Raw genomic sequence first — 19,472 nt, forward strand, 5'->3', positions numbered from 1 at the left:
CGGCAGGGTCGCCTAGTGGTTAGAGTGTAGGGGCGGCAGGGTCGCCTAGTGGTTAGAGTGTAGGGGCGGCAGGGTCGCCTAGTGGTTAGAGTGTAGGGGCGGCAGGGTCGCCTAGTGGTTAGAGTGTAGGGGCGGCAGGGTCGCCTAGTGGTTAGAGTGTAGGGGCGGCGGCAGGGTTAGAGTGTAGGGCGCAGGGTCTAGTGGTTAGAGTGTAGGGGCGGCAGGGTAGCCTAGTGGTTAGAGTGTAGGGGCGGCAGGGTAGCCTAGTGGTTAGTGGCTAGAGTGTAGGGGCGGCAGGGTAGCCTAGTGGTTAGAGTGTGGCTAGGGGGGGCGGCAGGGTAGCCTAGTGGTTAGAGTGTAGGGGCGGCAGGGTAGCCTAGTGGTTAGAGTGTAGGGGCGGCAGGGTAGCCTAGTGGTTAGAGTGTAGGGGCGGCAGGGTAGCCTAGTGGTTAGAGTGTAGGGGCGGCAGGGTAGCCTAGTGGCTAGAGTGTAGGGGCGGCAGGGTAGCCTAGTGGCTAGAGTGTAGGGGCGGCAGGGTAGCCTAGTGGCTAGAGTGTAGGGGCGGCAGGGTAGCCTAGTGGCTAGAGTGTAGGGGCGGCAGGGTAGCCTAGTGGCTAGAGCGTTGGACTAGTAATTGAAAGGTTGCAAGTTCAAATCCCCGAGCTTGACAAGGTACAAATCTGTCGATCTGCCCCTGAACAGGCAGTTAACCCACTGTTCCTAGGCATCATTGAAAATAAGAATTTGTTCTTAACTGACTTGCCTAGTAAAATAAAGGTAAAATAAAAAAGTAAAATTTCAACACTCGACATCTTTCTAATGTGCTTTTGGTAGTTTCAGTCACCCAATGGTAAAATAAGGGTGAATAACCTTCTGTATTTCACGCTCTGTTTAGACGGTGATGTCCCCATTGACCCGCCCAGCGCTACCACCACCACTACCATCGGCATCTCTGCCACCTCTGCCACCTTCACCAACGCCTTCGCCAAGAAACGAGCCAATGTGGCGACCACGTCCAGCACCAACCGCAAGAACAAGAAGAACAAGACCATGGAGCCCATCATCCTGCAGGACCCCCAGGTGGTGCTGGCTCAGCAGAAGACTGACAAAAACAAGATCCACGGGGAGACCAGGGGCGGTGGGGTGCCGGGTGGCAGCGACTCGGACAACCTGGACAGCACCGACTGCAACAGTGAGAGCAGCAGCAGCGGAGGCAAGAGCCAGGAGCTCAACTACCTACCGGACATGCCCTCTTCATCTTCCTCATCCTCGTCTTCATCGTCTGCTCTCTCGGGAGTGAGCCAACAGCCCCAGACGGTCCCTGAGAAAAGGCACAGCTCCCGAGACCACAAGGTCACAGTGTGCATCTCCAAACCACACCAGAAGTAAGAGACCAGGTCTTAATGCTAAAAAGCAGTGTCCAAACTGGGAATTCTTAAGTCTAATCTTGTGAATTGTCTACAGTACACCACAGCTCTCTGTTTCTTTTCTTCTTCTTCTCAGACTCCATGACTGCATCAACGTCCTGGTGCCCAGCTCCCTTCCCCCCTCCTTCAAAACCATTTCAGTGCCGGTCACCTCGCCCAACAGCAAGATGAACCTCACCAGCCCCAAGAGGGGCCAGAAGAGGGAAGATGGCTGGAAAGAGGTGGTACGGAGGTGGGTTGGCCTCAACTCAAACGATGGCTACTGTAGTTACGGTTACCTTTCACGTTTACTGTGACCTTTACCCACAGAGTGCAGTGAGGGTCCAGCATCTCCCTTCCTCTTGTTCGGAATTTATAACTGTCACTTCTTGTTAACTAACAATCAACTGCACCTGGTATCTACTACATAGTTGTTAAGTACAGCCGTTTGACCCAGATATGAATGGAATGGCTTGTTTGTCTTCTGTCAGATCTAAGAAGTTATTGGTGCCTGCCTCTGTCGTGTCTCGGATCATGGGCAGAGGTGGCTGTAACATCACTGCCATTCAGGACGTGACCGGTGCTCATATCGACGTGGACAAACAGAAGGACAAGAATGGAGAAAGGATGATCACCATCAGGTAAGGCCGGCCCACTGATCACCACCAGGTAAGGCCGGCCCACTGATCACCACCAGGTACTGATCACCATCAGGTAAGGCCGGCCCACTGATCACCACCAGGTAAGGCCGGCCCACTGATCACCACCAGGTAAGGCCGGCCCACTGATCACCACCAGGTAAGGCCCCACTGATCACCACCAGGTAAGGCCCACTGATCACCACCAGGTAAGGCCGGCCCACTGATCACCACCAGGTAAGGCCGGCCCACTGATCACCACCAGGTAAGGCCGGCCCACTGATCACCACCAGGTAAGGCCGGCCCACTGATCACCACCAGGTAAGGCCGGCCCACTGATCACCACCAGGTAAGGCCGGCCCACTGATCACCACCAGGTAAGGCCGGCCCACTGATCACCACCAGGTAAGGCCGGCCCACTGATCACCACCAGGTAAGGCCGGCCCACTGATCACCACCAGGTAAGGCCGGCCCACTGATCACCACCAGGTGACTCACCACCAGGTAAGGCACCAGGTAAGGCCGGCCCACTGATCACCACCAGGTAAGGCCGGCCCACTGATCACCACCAGGTAAGGCCGGCCCACTGATCACCACCAGGTAAGGCCGGCCCACTGATCACCACCAGGTCAGACACTCACCTGCTTCTCTCCCTTTGGTCTTCAGAGGAGGTACAGAGTCGACTCGGCACGCTGTACAACTGATCAACGCCCTGATCCAGGACCCGGCCAAGGAGCTGGAGGACCTAATCCCCAGAAACCACATCCGCACTCCTGGTACCAGCACCAAGATGGGCTCCACCTACACCACCTCCACAGGGGCCACCAACACTATGGCGGCCGGCTCAAAGGGCCTGGCATCGGTGTTTCCGTCGTCCGCTGTGTCCTTCCAGACCCCCCCGGTCTCTCAGCAGGGAGGGAAGATGGGAAAGAACCTGTCCGCCGGGGTGAGGCCCCCCTTTGTTTCACTGCCCCTGGCGTATGCCAACCCACACCTGGCCCTGCTGGCTGCCCAGACCATGCACCACATCCGACACCCACGTCTGCCCATGGCACAGTTCGGTGGCACCTTTTCTCCATCGCCTAACACCTGGGGCCCGTTCCCGGTGAGGCCCGTCAACCCAGGCAGCACTCACAGCTCTCCCAAGCACAACGGGAGCACTGCCCCCCGGCCCTCGCCTGTCTCCGCCGCCCATCTGGAGTACACAGCTCCTGCAGCCACCGTCTCGCCCACCAGCACTGCCCCCTCCGGCACCCCAACGCCCTCCTCTGCCAGGAAGCAGCTCTTCTCTGGCGAACCAAAGACGACCAGCATGACAGCAGTCACTTCCACAGTGAGCAACGTTCCCGCCACGCAGCTGGCCCCTGCACCCTCCACCATGTCCTCTACTCCGTCCTCCCCTTCCGTGCCCATCGCCATGTCTGCACAGCAGCTGCCTGTCTCAAAGCCGGAGCCTGCTGGTGGCACCACGCCTGGTAAAGAGAAGTCCTCTCCAGATGCAGCACCTGTCCAAGATGGAGCGTCGGAAGGTTCCAGCTCCAATGGCCCCATGTACTTCACAGGTCCTCCCACGGCTCCTCCATCACTGCCCTCCCAGCAGCCGGACAGCCGACAGCAGCAGCTGCCCCTCCCCTTCTCCCCCAGCACAGAGCCCAGCCCCCAGGCCGCCCAGCCTCCCTGCTCCCACCTGCCCTCCTCTCACGCTGCACCAGCAGGGGGCAGCACCGTACCTCACTACGCACAGCCTTCTCCCTCATGCGTGCAGCCCTCGGCCCAGGTCTACCCCATGACAGCTGGGACATCTCCGCAGGAGCACCATTCTGTGTTTGTATCCTCTGGAGCCTCCCAGGAGCAACACCAGAAACAACCGCAGCAGTATACCAACCAGGGCATGGCAGCCCCTTCCATGGGCATGATGAACGGCTCCCAGATGCACAGCCACGGGGGCAAGACCCAGCAGCTGCCCCCCAACTATGGCCCCAACGCCCTCTTCAACCATTTCAGCAGCATGTTTGACAGCAATCAGGTGGGCAACAATCAGGTGTGGGGAGCATGTCACCTGCCTGCTCGGACCCCTCCGGAGCAGCCCTACATGGGAGGCATGGGACAGATGGAGAAGGTGATGCCAGCTTCTGATGGCTCCAAGGCTCCAGGGTACCGCTGCAATTCCCAGAGGATTGTCACCAGTCCCATCGGTAAGCAACAAGGACCATAGACTCCACTACACACACACACACACACTCACACTCTCAGCAGGAAATAAAACCATGTTGTAACCCAAGAAAATAATTTTGTTCCAGAGAAACAAATTCCACTGATTCCACAAAGCAGCACTAATCGTGTTTATATTGACGTACTTGTTCAGTTTATTAGTTTATTAGTTTGTGTCTAAATATTTTAACCAGGTCAGTTGACCTCTTTTGTTTCAGGCATGCACCACATGGACCCGTCGGGAAACTCCATTTCTTCGTCTGCTGCTCTGACCAGCTTCTCCACCAGTATCTCTGGCAGTGCAGTGTACCTGCAGGGTCCGTCCCCGGTGGGAACCCCCTCCTTTAGCCGCCAGCATTTCTCCCCTCACCCCTGGAGTGCCTCCACCTCCAGTAAGGGCACGGGGCGGGACAGGGACAGGGCACGGGGCGGGACAGGGGACAGGGCACGGGGCGGGACAGGGCGGGACAGGGCACGGGGCGGGACAGGGCACGGGGCGGAAGGGTGCACGGGACAGGGAATGGGACAGGGCAGTGCATTCATAGATCTAAAGTGTTTTTCTTTGCAAACAAAGTAGCTTCAATGTCTACTTTTTGGTAAAAGAAAGAAATGAAACTAAGCCAAATCAAAGGATTTCATGTGGTTTTATCTTAAATCTTCTCTAAACATTTGGAAAGTTAACAAGCCTTTGCCCCCCTCAGGTGAGTCCCCGGTGTCCTCCGTGTCGTCCCCTCTTTGTGCGGTGACCACGGCTCTGATTCAGGCTAAACCCAGCAGCAACAGCCAGCAGGACCGCAAGGTGCCCCCACCCATTGGCACTGAGCGCCTGGCACGCATCCGCCAGACGGGCTCCGTGAACCACGCCATGCTCACCGCCGGCTACACGCCGCCTGTGGGACAGGGAGGAATCTGGTCCTTCGGTGTGGGCAGTGCGTCTGGTGAGTGTTTTGGAGAGGGGTGGATTGGGTTAGTGTACAGTTGTAGAGGAATTGGATAGTTGTAGAACTGATCATCTTTAATCGTCAGTGGTTTAAGATGTTTATCATAATGCTTTGAAATATATTGTAAATGTTTTTTTGAACATAACGATGAACTCTCACACGATCCAAAATCTCAGTCCTCCCCTGCTCTTACCCTCCACCTTTAGAGGCGATGTCAGGCTGGTCTCAGCCCCTGATGGGTGGTCATGTGATACAGCAGCCGTCTGGCTTCTCCCAGCACCAAGCCATGGAGAGGGACGACACCGGCATCGTGAACCCCTCCAACACCTTCCATCAACCCATGCCCACCAACTTCATGGACTTCCCAAAGGTAGTGGACAGACATGGCTACATAGTTGATGCAAAGATTTTGTGGTTGGAATGATCCAATAAGAACTATCACAAAAACATATGTTTTATATTTATATAGATATATATATAGATATATTTATGTATTTGTATTTGTGTATAGATGTATAATTGTATATTTGTGTATAGGTGTATATTTGTGTATAGATGTATATTTGAATAGATGTATATTTTTATTTTTACCAGTTTTTATTTTATTTTGTCCTTTCCAGGGTTTGCCAATGTCAATGTATGGTGGGACGATCATTCCTCCCCACCCTCCTATGGGAGAGGCCCCTGGGGGCCCCATGTACAACGGGCTCCATAGCGCTGACCCTGCCTGGAATCCCATCATGAATGTGGTCTCCAACTCTGCAGAGACTGCAGAAACCCAGCAGGTAAACACTCCCATCAACATCACTCAGTCTTCCTCTGTTGTGGTTTTGTAACTCAGTGATGAAAACGTGTCGTTTCAGGTCTGGCCTGGGACTTGGGCCCCGCACGTTGGGAATGTGCACCTGAATCACGTCAACTGAAAACATCTAGGGATTTGAAGCGTAGGACCATTAATAACAAGACTCATACACGTTTAAGAGAACCAGATAATTACATAATATACAAAGATATTAACCTAGGGAGTGTCCAGAAACTGAGAAATTGGATGTTCGGACACCATTTTGATGTGCCTAACTAAAAAGATGACTCCAGTGTGGGCTGCAACTTGTTTATCACAGTCTATGAACAAACCGATTGCCTGTTAAACAGGATCCATTCTTTGCTTAGTATAGCCATTATTTTGACTTTAAAAGCCCCCACGTTAATTGTTCTTGGTCTGCAGGGCTCTACAGGACTGTACGCTAATTTATACTCAAGTCCAAGAACTAGGTGATAACATAAAGCGAGAACTCAGAGCTTTTAGTGGTAAATACATGTATAATTGTTTACATACTAAAACAAAAAGGGTTAAAACCAGAGTACATGTCGTATAGTGACTCTACTGTATTAATGTGTAATATTTACCTTAATAGTCAATAAAAAATTACGAAACTGTACTGTTGTGCCTTTATTCATATTGTATTTACCTCATGACATCATACACCTCATGATTTATCTCTGCACACTTTTTTGTTGATATGAAGTGCCCTTGGTCTGTCTATAGAAGCGGGAGACTGCTCCTGTGTGTCATGTTTACTCACGATGATGTAATCACTCACTCTGACTGAATGTTCTGGCACGGGGTGCTATTTATCATGCATGGTGAAGTTTCCACGAAAGACTGCAACCGGACACTTAATTTTACATTCACTAAGAGTCTACCCAGAGAACACCATCAGGTCATTCTATGTTTTGACAGACGTTCAACGAGGATTGCTATCTTTGTTATGCAACTTCAGATTGATTATTTGCTACTTGCCTTGTTTGAATTGCACTTGTTAACAAGTAATGCGGGAGTTGTTTACTTTTTGTTTCCGCCCCAACAAGATTGACTGGGAATTTGATATATTTGAGGAGAGACCAATCACTCAAACCATAATGTGACAGTAAAATTATCTTAAGTTTTTGGATGGTTTAAGAACAGAAGACTGGAGGCTGGTGGGAGGAGCTATAGGAGGATGGGCTTTTTTTAGTAGCTGGGATGGAATAAATGGAACACACTGTATCAAACCTATGGAAACCATATGTTTCATTCTGTCCCATTCATTCCATTCCAGCCAATACAATGAGGCCATCCTCCTTATAGCTCTTCCTACCAGCCTCCACTGGGAGAAAAACATTGTCATGACGTCACAAACAGAAGGTCAAGTTTATTTGGGGGTTGGGCTATTGCATTAGTATTTTGATTGCATTTAAAAACAAACTTTGTTATGCTATGCATCTGTCCTCGTTTGCAAGGTATACAAAGATCAACCGGGGCGGCAGGTAGCCTCGTGGTTAGATTGTTGGACTAGTAACGGAAAGGTTGCAAGATCAAATCTCCAAGCTGACACGGTAAAACTGCCCCTGAACAAGGCAGTCATTGAAAATAAGAATTTGTTCTTAACTGACTTGTCTGGTTAAATAAAGGTAAAATACAAAAATAAAACCCGGCCTAAGCATGTGACGGTTCATTTCAGTCCACATATGTGATTGTGAGCTTTAAAATGAAATGTTGCGCAGGTTGATACAGTAGTGAGGTGATTGCGAAACTCAAATTAAACCACGCCTCAAATCAGCAGATTTTAAAAACACCTGCACGTGGCTGCTAGAGCTCACTGCGTCGTACGTCTCCCCCAGTCCCTTAGTTGTCAAAAGGAACTTCAGAGTTGGCGCGGCTTTACTATCTTATAGGCTATAGTAGACATCGATCCCAAATAATTTGCTGTGTCTTTTTTACTTAAAACAACTTATTTGTTCATTCATCTGCTGTCTACGATGTCTTCTAACGGTACCACCAGTATAGGCCTAAACTGCCCTATTCCCAGTCGCTTTGAGCAGTCAAAAGACTGGTCTCAGCTGGCCGACTCCTACAGTCAGACGCCTGGAGGCACCCTGTTCTCCACGACACCTGGAGGTAAGTTTAGCAAAATAAGGGACTATTTATCGTCTTGAAGAACACACTAATACGGCCTCGGGAGTTGAAGAGCTGCGTTAGTTTGGAGAACAGCACATTGCGCACAATTGCATAAAGATATAATCTGAAAGTTTGACGCTTTTGTCCAGTTTTGAATGAACGGTTATGTACTTACATTCCTATTGCATTAAATGCACTTTTACCTGTTCCAATCATTTTAGTTGCATCAGACAAACATATGTATCCAGCAATGACAGAATCAATTATCTTTATCAAGATGCATTTGATCCGATTTATCAACGTGTGTGTGTGAGGAGGACATTATGTTGCCTTTACAAGGAGGCCAACGTGGAAGCGCGAGAGGCTGAAGGAATGGGGTTGGTTTCACTGGTGGTGGTGTTACATAGCTGGAATTGCTGAGGACGTTACGGCTCAGTTACAAGGAGGCACGACAGGGGTAGCGGAGTTTGTAAAGCCAGGCAACACACCTGAACTGAGGGGACTGAGATCCAGAGACTTCTATTGAACTGTATGACAAAAGAGTGCATAGGTGTGATCGCGTTCAAATGATGTTCCCAGTACAGCATATGAAACATGTCAGACCAGTAGATTCTCAGAGGGTGTTATCACATAGTCATCTCTTTAAAAAATGTAAATAAAAATAAAAAACAGATCGCATTCCTCTTTATAGTGAATTATGGGGTAAAAAAAAACATATTTTTTAAAGCTGCAAAACAACTTTTGTGTTCACACTGCCCTTGCCTTTGAATGAGGCTATTTTTCCAGTTCACTTCACCTAAACCCAGAGGCCTCTTTGCAATGTGAATGCAATGTTTCGAAATGAACCAAGATATTTTTCCAACATGCACTCTGGATTTTTATGAAGTGCAGGACAAGCCAATCAATCAGAATGTGTTCTCGGACAGCTAGATATATCGACTTACATTTTGGAAGCTAATAGATTGCATTTAGTTCAAATGAGACATAATTATAATCAGACGATACTATTAACATGTACATGTAATTGGTAACAGAATAAATAGCAATAGAATAAATCATGCTGTAATTGGAAATTGTACACCCAATGTAGGCCACTGCCTCTTTAAGAGCAAGAATAGATTTTGGACCCAGTGTTGTGATTCTTGCCAAATATATTGTCTTCTCACGCTAATCAAACCCCACAATCAATAAATAGTTCATTGCGTTCTCTTAACCTATAAATAACATATTGCTAACAAATAATCTGAAATAAAAACATAACATATATGAGTTTCTGTGCGTCCTTGATAATCGCCAATCAATATTCAATATCAAAAACCCCGATCTCTTTTTTTTTTAGTGGCACCAATGTTCGGGTTTATGGCAAGGGAAACGGTGTTGCAGTAGTCTAGTGTGGGTGCTGCGGGAATAATGACAAGCGAACCTGGGTAGCTTTGCGTTCACATTGTCCTAAAAAAAGGGAAGCGGACAGTGGCATTCAAACGCACCGTACTCAGACCACCCCTCGAGATGGCTTTGCTTCGGGGGCTCTTGAGTGTGCCGAATTACTGTTCGAGTGTTCACACTGCACAAAAACGAATCACAAAAATTGGCTTAAAGAGACCAAGTGTGAAAACACCCTGATATAGTTGCTAGTAGTATAGGATCCATATCAGATCAAGGTGAGCTCTTCTATTGAAAAGTACACACGGAGTATAGACCGCCCACTTTTCTATGTAGCCTGCACTAACACACCTTGGATAAATATTGTGCACAAGAATACCTCGTGATCTCGACGGATTGCTGCACATCATGACTCTTTGTCAGTGTTGCCAACTAATTTTCAGGGTAAATTGCTAGAGGCAGGTTGATTTGTTGCTAAAAGTTTCTAAATGACGCTGTGATGTCATTGCGTAATAACGTAAAGCCGCGTCATTACGTAAAATGCACAACAACCTTGCTCAAATTAACTGGCCCCCTCGGCAAAAAATATGATTTGACATTTGTTCAGGTACAGACTCCCACTCTTTTCTGTACTTCTGGCTTTTCATTTTTGATTGAGGCATGTTGATTTATGTTGTAAGTCCTGTTCAAGATCAAACATTCGTGACCAACTATATTCATCGAACCCGTACTACTGCTGTCAGCCAACAATGATTTGCTGAAATTGCTACTGCCTGTGCACGAGCTGAGCGCCTGCTGCTGACGTCACTCCACAACGCACTTTTGCAGCCAGGCACGTGTGTTATGACTGAGTGTGTGACAGAGAAAATCGTACCTGTGTCATTTAGAGGGAAAATGCGTGCATTTTAGCGTTCAAGTCACTTTTTCAAAAGTTGCTAAAAATTTCAAATACATTTTTAAAAGTAGCTAAATTTGTTGCTAGGTGCTGTTTGGGAAAAAAAAACGTTGCCAGGGTAGTCTGACAAGTTGCTAAATCTAGCATCACTGCTCCTGGACCTGTGTTCTTACCCGAGACAGACACTTCAACTCTTTGTCCTCACAGGAACCAGGATAATCTATGACAGAAAGTTCCTGCTGGAATGTCGGAATTCACCGATCACACGTACCCCTCCGTGCTGTCTCCCCCACATCCCAGGGGTCACGGCACCGGCCCAGCACCCTCTGGGCAAGCTGAAGGAAATGGACGAGAACAAAGACATCTCGGGTTGGTCTGGATCCTGATACTTACAGTGACACTACTGTATATCCTATGAGACCTATTAACCTCTTCCCCTAGCCAGGGAACACCTTTTTAAGGGCTCCTCAAGGAAATACTTGAGAAACAAGTTGTCTTGTTTTGTTATTAGAAACTGCAAGGAGAGTAAATCAAGTCATTGCATTTATTCTGTCTTAGTTCACAGTGTAGGGAAATGGAAAGCAGTTGCTATGTCTGAAAGGCATCATGCTAATATCCCAAGATACAAATATATCCTTGTCATTCAGTCCCTGTTACTTGATTTACTCAATCTTGCATTCACATGATGTTCTGATGTCTCACCTCTATAACTTGCCTAATTTTTAAGTCTCCTTAAATTCCTTACCAGTAATTACAGGGAGGGGATAGGTTGCTTTGTTCATGTGATGTTGGTGACCAATAAGTAGTTTATTTCCGAGGATAATGAAGTAGCCTACATAGGCCTGTTATCATCAGTGCAGTGTTTATGAGGTGACAAATGCCCAGACTATCACCTGGTGTACAAACCAGTTAGTGTGTTTTGTTGGCTCTCTGTTTGTTTGTTTTTGTACCAGCATTAGACCCAAGTTTCAAGGTGAACTGCTCCTGGAGAACAGCAAACAAAAACCTGTCTGATATGTCAAGCTGCTGGACAAGCATTATGCTGCATATCTTGTGACCGACCCATTTAGTTTGTAGATGCTCAAAGGTTTTTGGAAGTTTAGGAAAGGATATGTCCTCGACGCTGACCTGGGTTCTCTCTTCTGTCCCTACAGCTGACGATGCCCAGTTTGTGATTGACATCTGAACCTACTCGTCCAGACCAATTCTTTTGGAGAAATTGTATTCTGTTCAGACCACTGGGTGGTCGCTCTACTGGCCATACTCTCACTGTAGATTCCCTCCTGTCTAATCCTGGTGGATGATTAATGAACTGTCAAACACTCAGAGAGTTGATCTCTGAGGCTGGAAGCAAGAATTCTGGGTAAATTTGGGAAGGGTGGCTGCAGTCAGTCTGTTAACTGCTTTTCATCTTGATGTACTTTTTTTTGTTTTTGTACTTTCTGTTTTTTCAGGATGAATTAATTTATCATTTTTAGTTTTATTAATGGGAACTAATTTTTTGAAGTTGCATTTTTATACATGGTCTGGGGGTTGGCAGCTGATTACAAGGGTATTCAGAGATGACTTCAATTAATCTCTGGGCTCTTTGAGAGTGTGCTGTTCCACTGCAGAGAAAATAAATAAAACAAAGAAATGTAAAAAGTTACATGGTGCTTTGTGTTTTTTGATCATCTGATGGTTTGAAAAGACTTGGCAATAGGCCAAGAAGTGTGGTGTGGTTGAATGAACTCGTAAGTTTCAGGACTCTGTACATTACCTCTGGACCTTGTGGCCACTGCCTACACTTTTATTTTAAATCCTCTAATCAAGAATTGATTTCGACCTGGGACACCAAGTGGGTGTAATTCATTATCAGGTAGAACGGAGAACCAGCAGGCTCCTCTGGACCTCATAAGGGTAAGAGTTGAAGACCCCTGGTATAGAGCAGGGATGTTCCTTTCTGTTCCTGGAGGGCCAAAACACTTTTTTATTTATACCTGGTAGTTCATTGCACTCACATGGTGTCCCAGGTCTGAATTAGTCCCTTATGAGATGAGGATGTAAACCAGAAGTGTTTCGACCCTCCAGGACTGACATCGAACAGCCCTGCTATAGAGTATACAGTATATTCAGAAAGTATTCAGACCCCTTTTCCCACATTGTTACATTAGCCTTATTATAAAATGTATTAGTTATTTTACCCCCTCAATCTACACACAATACCCCACAATGACAAGGCAAAATAGGTTATTAGACATGTTTGCAAATGTATAAAAACACATTTACATAAGTATTCAGACCCTTTACTCAGTCCTTTGTTGAAGCAACTTTGGCAGCGATTACAGCCTCGAGTGTGACGCTACAAGTTTGGCACTTGGTATTTGGAGAGTTTCTCCCATTATTTTCTGCTGATCCTCTCAAGCTCTGACAGGTTGGATGGGGAGCGTCACTCCACGGCTATTTTCAGGTCTCTCCAGAGATGTTTGATTAGGTTCAAGCCCGGGTTCTGGCTGGGTCACTGAAGGACATTAAGAGACTTGTCCCGATGCCAAACCTGCATTGTCTTGGCTATGTGCTTAGGGTCGTTGTCCTGTTTGAAAGTGAACCTTCGCCCCAGTCTGAGGGCCTGAGCGCTCTGGAGTAGGTTTTCAAGGATCTCTCTGTACATCTTTCCCTCGATCCTGACGCTGAAAAACATCCCCACAGCATGATGCTGCCACCACCGTAGGGATGATGCCAGATTTCCTCCAGACGTGACACTTGGCATTCAGGCCAAAGAGTTGAATCTTGATTTGATCTGACCAAAGAATTGTTTCTCATGGTCTGGTGCCTTTTGGCAAGCTCCAAGTGGGCTGTCATGTGCCTTCTACTGAGGAGTGGCTTCAGTCTGGCCGCTCTACCATAAAGGCCTGATTGGTGGAGTGCTGCAGAGATGATTGTCCTTCCGGGAAGGTTCTCCCATCTCCACAGAGGAACTCTGGAGCTCTGTCAGAGTGACAATCGATTTCTTGGTCACTTCACTGACCAAGGCCCTTCTCCCTGATTGCTGTTTGGCCAGGTGGCCAGCTCGAGGAAGAGTATTGGTGGTTCCAAAACTTATTCCATTTAAGAATAGAGGCCACTGTGTTCTTGGGGACCTTTAATGCTAAAATGTTTTGGTACCCTTCACCAGATCTGTGTCAAGACAATCCCGTCTCAGAGCTCTAAAGACAATCCCCTCACCCTCATGGCTTGGTTTTTTCTCTGATATGCACTGTCAACTGTGGGACCTTATATAGACGGGTGTGTGCCTTTCCAAATCATGTCCAATCAGTTGAATTGACCACAGGTTTACTGCAATCAAGTTGGATAATCAAACAGGATGCACCTGAGCTCAATTTCAAGTCTCAAAACAGAAGGTCTGAAATACTTACGTAAATAAGGTATTTTAGTTTTTTACTTGTAGTTGTTAGGCACGCCTCTGAAGAGGGGATGCAACACCCTGCGACAACTCAACTCTCTGTTAAGTGAGAGGTATGGACTGTAGGTGTGAGTAAGGATGACAAAGGCAAAGAGAGTGGTACCATTTACTAGGAATTTATTCCTTCACACGGTAATATGGGGAAAAGGGGCTGGACGGAACCAAAGCAAGTAAATGTCAAAGCCCTATCTAACCTGCCTACCCACTACCCATCTAACCTGCCTACCCACTACCCATCTGACCTGCCTACCCATCCTCTCCTATCTGACCTGCCTACCCATCCTCTCCTATCTGACCTGCCTACCCATCCTCTCCTATCTGACCTGCCTACCCATCCTCTCCTATCTGACCTGCCTACCCATCCTCTCCTATCTGACCTGCCTACCCATCCTCTCCTATCTGACCTGCCTACCCATCCTCTCCTATCTGACCTGCCTACCCATCCTCTCCTATCTGACCTGCCTACCCACTACCTATCCTCTCCTATCTGACCTGCCTACCCACTACCTATCCTCTCCTATCTGACCTGCCTACCCACTACCTATCTGACCTGCCTACCCACTACCTATCCTCTCCTATCTGACCTGCCTACCCATCCTCTCCTATCTGACCTGCCTACCCACCCTCTCCTATCTGACCTGCCTACCCATCCTCTCCTATCTGACCTGCCTACCCACTACCTATCCTCTCCTATCTGACCTGCCTACCCACTACCTATCCTCTCCTATCTGACCTGCCTACCCATCCTCTCCTATCTGACCTGCCTACCCATCCTCTCCTATCTGACCTGCCTACCCATCCTCTCCTATCTGACCTGCCTACCCATCCTCTCCTATCTGACCTGCCTACCCATCCTCTCCTATCTGACCTGCCTACCCATCCTCTCCTATCTGACCTGCCTACCCATCCTCTCCTATCTGACCTGCCTACCCATCCTCTCCTATCTGACCTGCCTACCCATCCTCTCCTATCTGACCTGCCTACCCATCCTCTCCTATCTGACCTGCCTACCCATCCTCTCCTATCTGACCTGCCTACCTATCCTCTATCTGACCTGCCTACCTATCCTCTATCTGACCTGCCTACCCATCCTCTATCTGACCTGCCTACCCATCCTCTATCTGACCTGCCTACCCATCCTCTATCTGACCTGCCTACCCATCCTCCTATCCCCACTCCTCTCTATCTGACCTGCCTACCCACTACCTATCCTCTCCTATCTGACCTGCCCTATCCTCTCCTATCTGACCTGCCCCCATCCCATCCTCTCCTATCTGACCTGCCTACCCATCCTCTCCTATCTGACCTGCCTACCCATCCTCTCCTATCTGACCTGCCTACCCACTACCTATCCTCTCCTATCTGACCTGCCTACCCACTACCTATCCTCTCCTATCTGACCTGCCTACCCACTACCTATCCTCTCCTATCTGACCTGCCTACCCACTACCTATCCTCTCCTATCTGACCTGCCTACCCACTACCTATCCTCTCCTATCTGACCTGCCTACCCACTACCTATCTGACCTGCCTACCCACTACCTATCCTCTCCTATCTGACCTGCCTACCCATCCTCTCCTATCTGACCTGCCTACCCACCCTCTCCTATCTGACCTGCCTACCCATCCTCTCCTATCTGACCTGCCTACCCACTACCTATCCTCTCCTATCTGACCTGCCTACCCACTACCCATCCTCTCCTATCTGACCTGCCTACCCATCCTCTCCTATCTGACCTGCCTACCCACTACCTATCCTCTCCTATCTGACCTGCCTACCCACTACCTATCCTCTCCTATCTGACCTGCCTACCCACTACCTATCTGACCTGCCTACCCACTACCTATCCTCTCCTATCTGACCTGCCTACCCATCCTCTCCTATCTGACCTGCCTACCCATCCTCTCCTATCTGACCTGCCTACCCACTACCTATCCTCTCCTATCTGACCTGCCTACCCACTACCTATCCTCTCCTATCTGACCTGCCTACCCACTACCCATCCTCTCCTATCTGACCTGCCTACCCATCCTCTCCTATCTGACCTGCCTACCCACCCTCTCCTATCTGACCTGCCTACCCATCCTCTCCTATCTGACCTGCCTACCCACTACCTATCCTCTCCTATCTGACCTGCCTACCCATCCTCTCCTATCTGACCTGCCTACCCACTACCTATCCTCTCCTATCTGACCTGCCTACCCACTACCTATCCTCTCCTATCTGACCTGCCTACCCATCCTCTCCTATCTGACCTGCCTACCCACTACCTATCCTCTCCTATCTGACCTGCCTACCCACTACCTATCCTCTCCTATCTGACCTGCCTACCCACTACCCATCCTCTCCTATCTGACCTGCCTACCCATCCTCTCCTATCTGACCTGCCTACCCACCCTCTCCTATCTGACCTGCCTACCCATCCTCTCCTATCTGACCTGCCTACCCACTACCTATCCTCTCCTATCTGACCTGCCTACCCACTACCTATCCTCTCCTATCTGACCTGCCTACCCACTACCTATCCTCTCCTATCTGACCTGCCTACCCACTACCTATCTGACCTGCCTACCCACTACCTATCTGACCTGCCTACCCACTACCTATCCTCTCCTATCTGACCTGCCTACCCATCCTCTCCTATCTGACCTGCCTACCCACCCTCTCCTATCTGACCTGCCTACCCATCCTCTCCTATCTGACCTGCCTACCCACTACCTATCCTCTCTATCTGACCTGCCTACCCACTACCTATCCTCTCCTATCTGACCTGCCTACCCACTACCTATCCTCTCCTATCTGACCTGCCTACCCACTACCTATCTGACCTGCCTACCCACTACCTATCTGACCTGCCTACCCACTACCTATCCTCTCCTATCTGACCTGCCTACCCATCCTCTCCTATCTGACCTGCCTACCCACCCTCTCCTATCTGACCTGCCTACCCATCCTCTCCTATCTGACCTGCCTACCCACTACCTATCCTCTCCTATCTGACCTGCCTACCCACTACCTATCCTCTCCTATCTGACCTGCCTACCCACTACCTATCCTCTCCTATCTGACCTGCCTACCCACTACCCATCCTCTCCTATCTGACCTGCCTACCCATCCTCTCCTATCTGACCTGCCTACCCATCCTCTCCTATCTGACCTGCCTACCCATCCTCTCCTATCTGACCTGCCTACCCATCCTCTCCTATCTGACCTGCCTACCCATCCTCTCCTATCTGACCTGCCTACCCATCCTCTCCTATCTGACCTGCCTACCCATCCTCTCCTATCTGACCTGCCTACCCACTACCTATCCTCTCCTATCTGACCTGCCTACCCACTACCTATCCTCTCCTATCTGACCTGCCTACCTATCCTCTCCTATCTGACCTGCCTACCCATCCTCTCCTATCTGACCTGCCTACCCATCCTCTCCTATCTGACCTGCCTACCCATCCTCTCCTATCTGACCTGCCTACCCATCCTCTCCTATCTGACCTGCCTACCCACTACCTATCCTCTCCTATCTGACCTGCCTACCCACTACCCATCCTCTCCTATCTGACCTGCCTACCCACTACCCGTCCTCTCCTATCTGACCTGCCTACCCATCCTCTCCTATCTGACCTGCCTACCCATCCTCTCCTATCTGACCTGCCTACCCACTACCTATCCTCTCCTATCTGACCTGCCTACCCACTACCTATCCTCTCCTATGCCTGACCTGCCTACCCACTACCTATCCTCTCCTATCTGACCTGCCTACCCACTACCCATCCTCTCCTATCTGACCTGCCTACCCATCCTCTCCTATCTGACCTGCCTACCCATCCTCTCCTATCTGACCTGCCTACCCATCCCTCTCCTATCTGACCTGCCTACCCACTACCTATCCTCTCCTATCTGACCTGCCTACCCACTACCTATCCTCTCCTATCTGACCTGCCTACCCACTACCTATCCTCTCCTATCTGACCTGCCTACCCACTACCTATCCTCTCCTATCTGACCTGCCTACCCACTACCTATCCTCTCCTATCTGACCTGCCTCTCCTATCTGACCTGCCTACCCACTACCTATCCTGACCTGCCTGACCTGCCTACCCATCCTCTCCTATCTGACCTGCCTACCCACCCTCTCCTATCTGACCTGCCTACCCACCCTCTCCTATCTGACCTGCCTACCCATCCTCTCCTATCTGACCTGCCTACCCACTACCTATCCTCTCCTATCTGACCTGCCTACCCACTACCTATCCTCTCCTATCTGACCTGCCTACCCATCCTATCTGACCTCCTCTCCTATCCTCCTCTCCTATCTGACCTGCCTACCCATCCTCTCCTATCTGACCTGCCTACCCATCCTCTCCTATCTGACCTGCCTACCCATCCTCTCCTATCTGACCTGCCTACCCATCCTCTCCTATCTGACCTGCCTACCCATCCTCTCCTATCTGACCTGCCTACCCATCCTCTCCTATCTGACCTGCCTACCCATCCTCTCCTATCTGACCTGCCTACCCATCCTCTCCTATCTGACCTGCCTACCCATCCTCTCCTATCTGACCTGCCTACCCATCCTCTCCTATCTGACCTGCCTACCCATCCTCTCCTATCTGACCTGCCTACCCATCCTCTCCTATCTGACCTGCCTACCCATCCTCTCCTATCTGACCTGCCTACCCATCCTCTCCTATCTGACCTGCCTACCCATCCTCTCCTATCTGACCTGCCTACCCATCCTCTCCTATCTGACCTGCCTACCCATCCTCTCCTATCTGACCTGCCTACCCATCCTCTCCTATCTGACCTGCCTACCCATCCTCTCCTATCTGACCTGCCTACCCATCCTCTCCTATCTGACCTGCCTACCCATCCTCTCCTATCTGACCTGCCTACCCATCCTCTCCTATCTGACCTGCCTACCCATCCTCTCCTATCTGACCTGCCTACCCACTACCTATCCTCTCCTATCTGACCTGCCTACCCACTACCTATCCTCTCCTATCTGACCTGCCTACCCACTACCTATCCTCTCCTATCTGACCTGCCTACCCACTACCTATCTGACCTGCCTACCCACTACCTATCCTCTCCTATCTGACCTGCCTACCCACTACCTATCCTCTCCTATCTGACCTGCCTACCCACTACCTATCCTCTCCTATCTGACCTGCCTACCCACTACCTATCTCTTGCCTAAGCACTCCCTAGGTGCCTCCTCCTTCCCCCTGGGAACAAAATGAAACATAATATTAAACAATCCACTTCACAACAAAACTGAGAAAAAACTAACCCAGGCCATTAAAGAAGTTCTGACAAAGCAACAAACAGAACATTCCAAAACGGCTATCAACAACAAGTAACATAGTACATACCAACGACCAACATGCTACACCCCTCAGCCGTCAACATGCTACACCCCTCAGCCGTCAACATGCTACACCCCTCAGCCGTCAACCTCCTCTCTCAGCAATAATCTATATCACAATCAATCTCTTCCCTGAACAACAGAACACTGGCTTTTATAGCTTCAGAAGGCATTGGAAATTGGAGACAGCTGAGTCCTGACGAGGGGGCGGGGTCAGCTCTCCAATTAATCGGTGGAGTCGACCAATCA

The 19,472-nt window shown here is 49.4% G+C and overlaps 2 protein-coding genes across 7 annotated transcripts in view; both read left to right on the forward strand.

Moving 5' to 3' along the window:
* The window catches only part of LOC124014524 (ankyrin repeat and KH domain-containing protein 1-like), a 47,670-nt gene extending 41,035 nt beyond the window's left edge, over positions 1-6,635 (forward strand). For 3 of the 6 annotated variants that reach the window (XM_046329629.1, XM_046329637.1, XM_046329646.1), the window contains exons 26-34: positions 896-1,385; positions 1,504-1,659; positions 1,898-2,047; positions 2,711-4,239; positions 4,474-4,647; positions 4,957-5,193; positions 5,373-5,566; positions 5,817-5,981; positions 6,060-6,635. In XM_046329629.1, the coding sequence (XP_046185585.1) occupies positions 896-1,385; positions 1,504-1,659; positions 1,898-2,047; positions 2,711-4,239; positions 4,474-4,647; positions 4,957-5,193; positions 5,373-5,566; positions 5,817-5,981; positions 6,060-6,119 (3,155 nt within the window). In that variant the 3' untranslated portion in view covers positions 6,120-6,635. The remainder of the gene's footprint in view (positions 1-895; positions 1,386-1,503; positions 1,660-1,897; positions 2,048-2,710; positions 4,240-4,473; positions 4,648-4,956; positions 5,194-5,372; positions 5,567-5,816; positions 5,982-6,059) is intronic. The other 3 variants (XM_046329655.1, XM_046329664.1, XM_046329673.1) reach the window with 1 other exon arrangement.
* A 1,178-nt stretch (positions 6,636-7,813) lies between these two features.
* On the forward strand, positions 7,814-12,060 carry LOC123995125 (eukaryotic translation initiation factor 4E-binding protein 3-like). Its single transcript, XM_046298497.1, has 3 exons — positions 7,814-8,134; positions 10,620-10,781; positions 11,567-12,060. Exons 1-3 carry the CDS (start codon positions 7,996-7,998, stop codon positions 11,596-11,598), a joined length of 333 nt encoding a protein of 110 aa, XP_046154453.1. The 5' UTR covers positions 7,814-7,995; the 3' UTR covers positions 11,599-12,060.
* Positions 12,061-19,472: the final 7,412 nt, after the last annotated feature.

The sequence above is a fragment of the Oncorhynchus gorbuscha genome, linkage group LG02 (genome assembly GCF_021184085.1).
Source record: "Oncorhynchus gorbuscha isolate QuinsamMale2020 ecotype Even-year linkage group LG02, OgorEven_v1.0, whole genome shotgun sequence".
In the NCBI taxonomy this organism is placed as follows: Eukaryota; Metazoa; Chordata; class Actinopteri; order Salmoniformes; family Salmonidae; genus Oncorhynchus; species Oncorhynchus gorbuscha.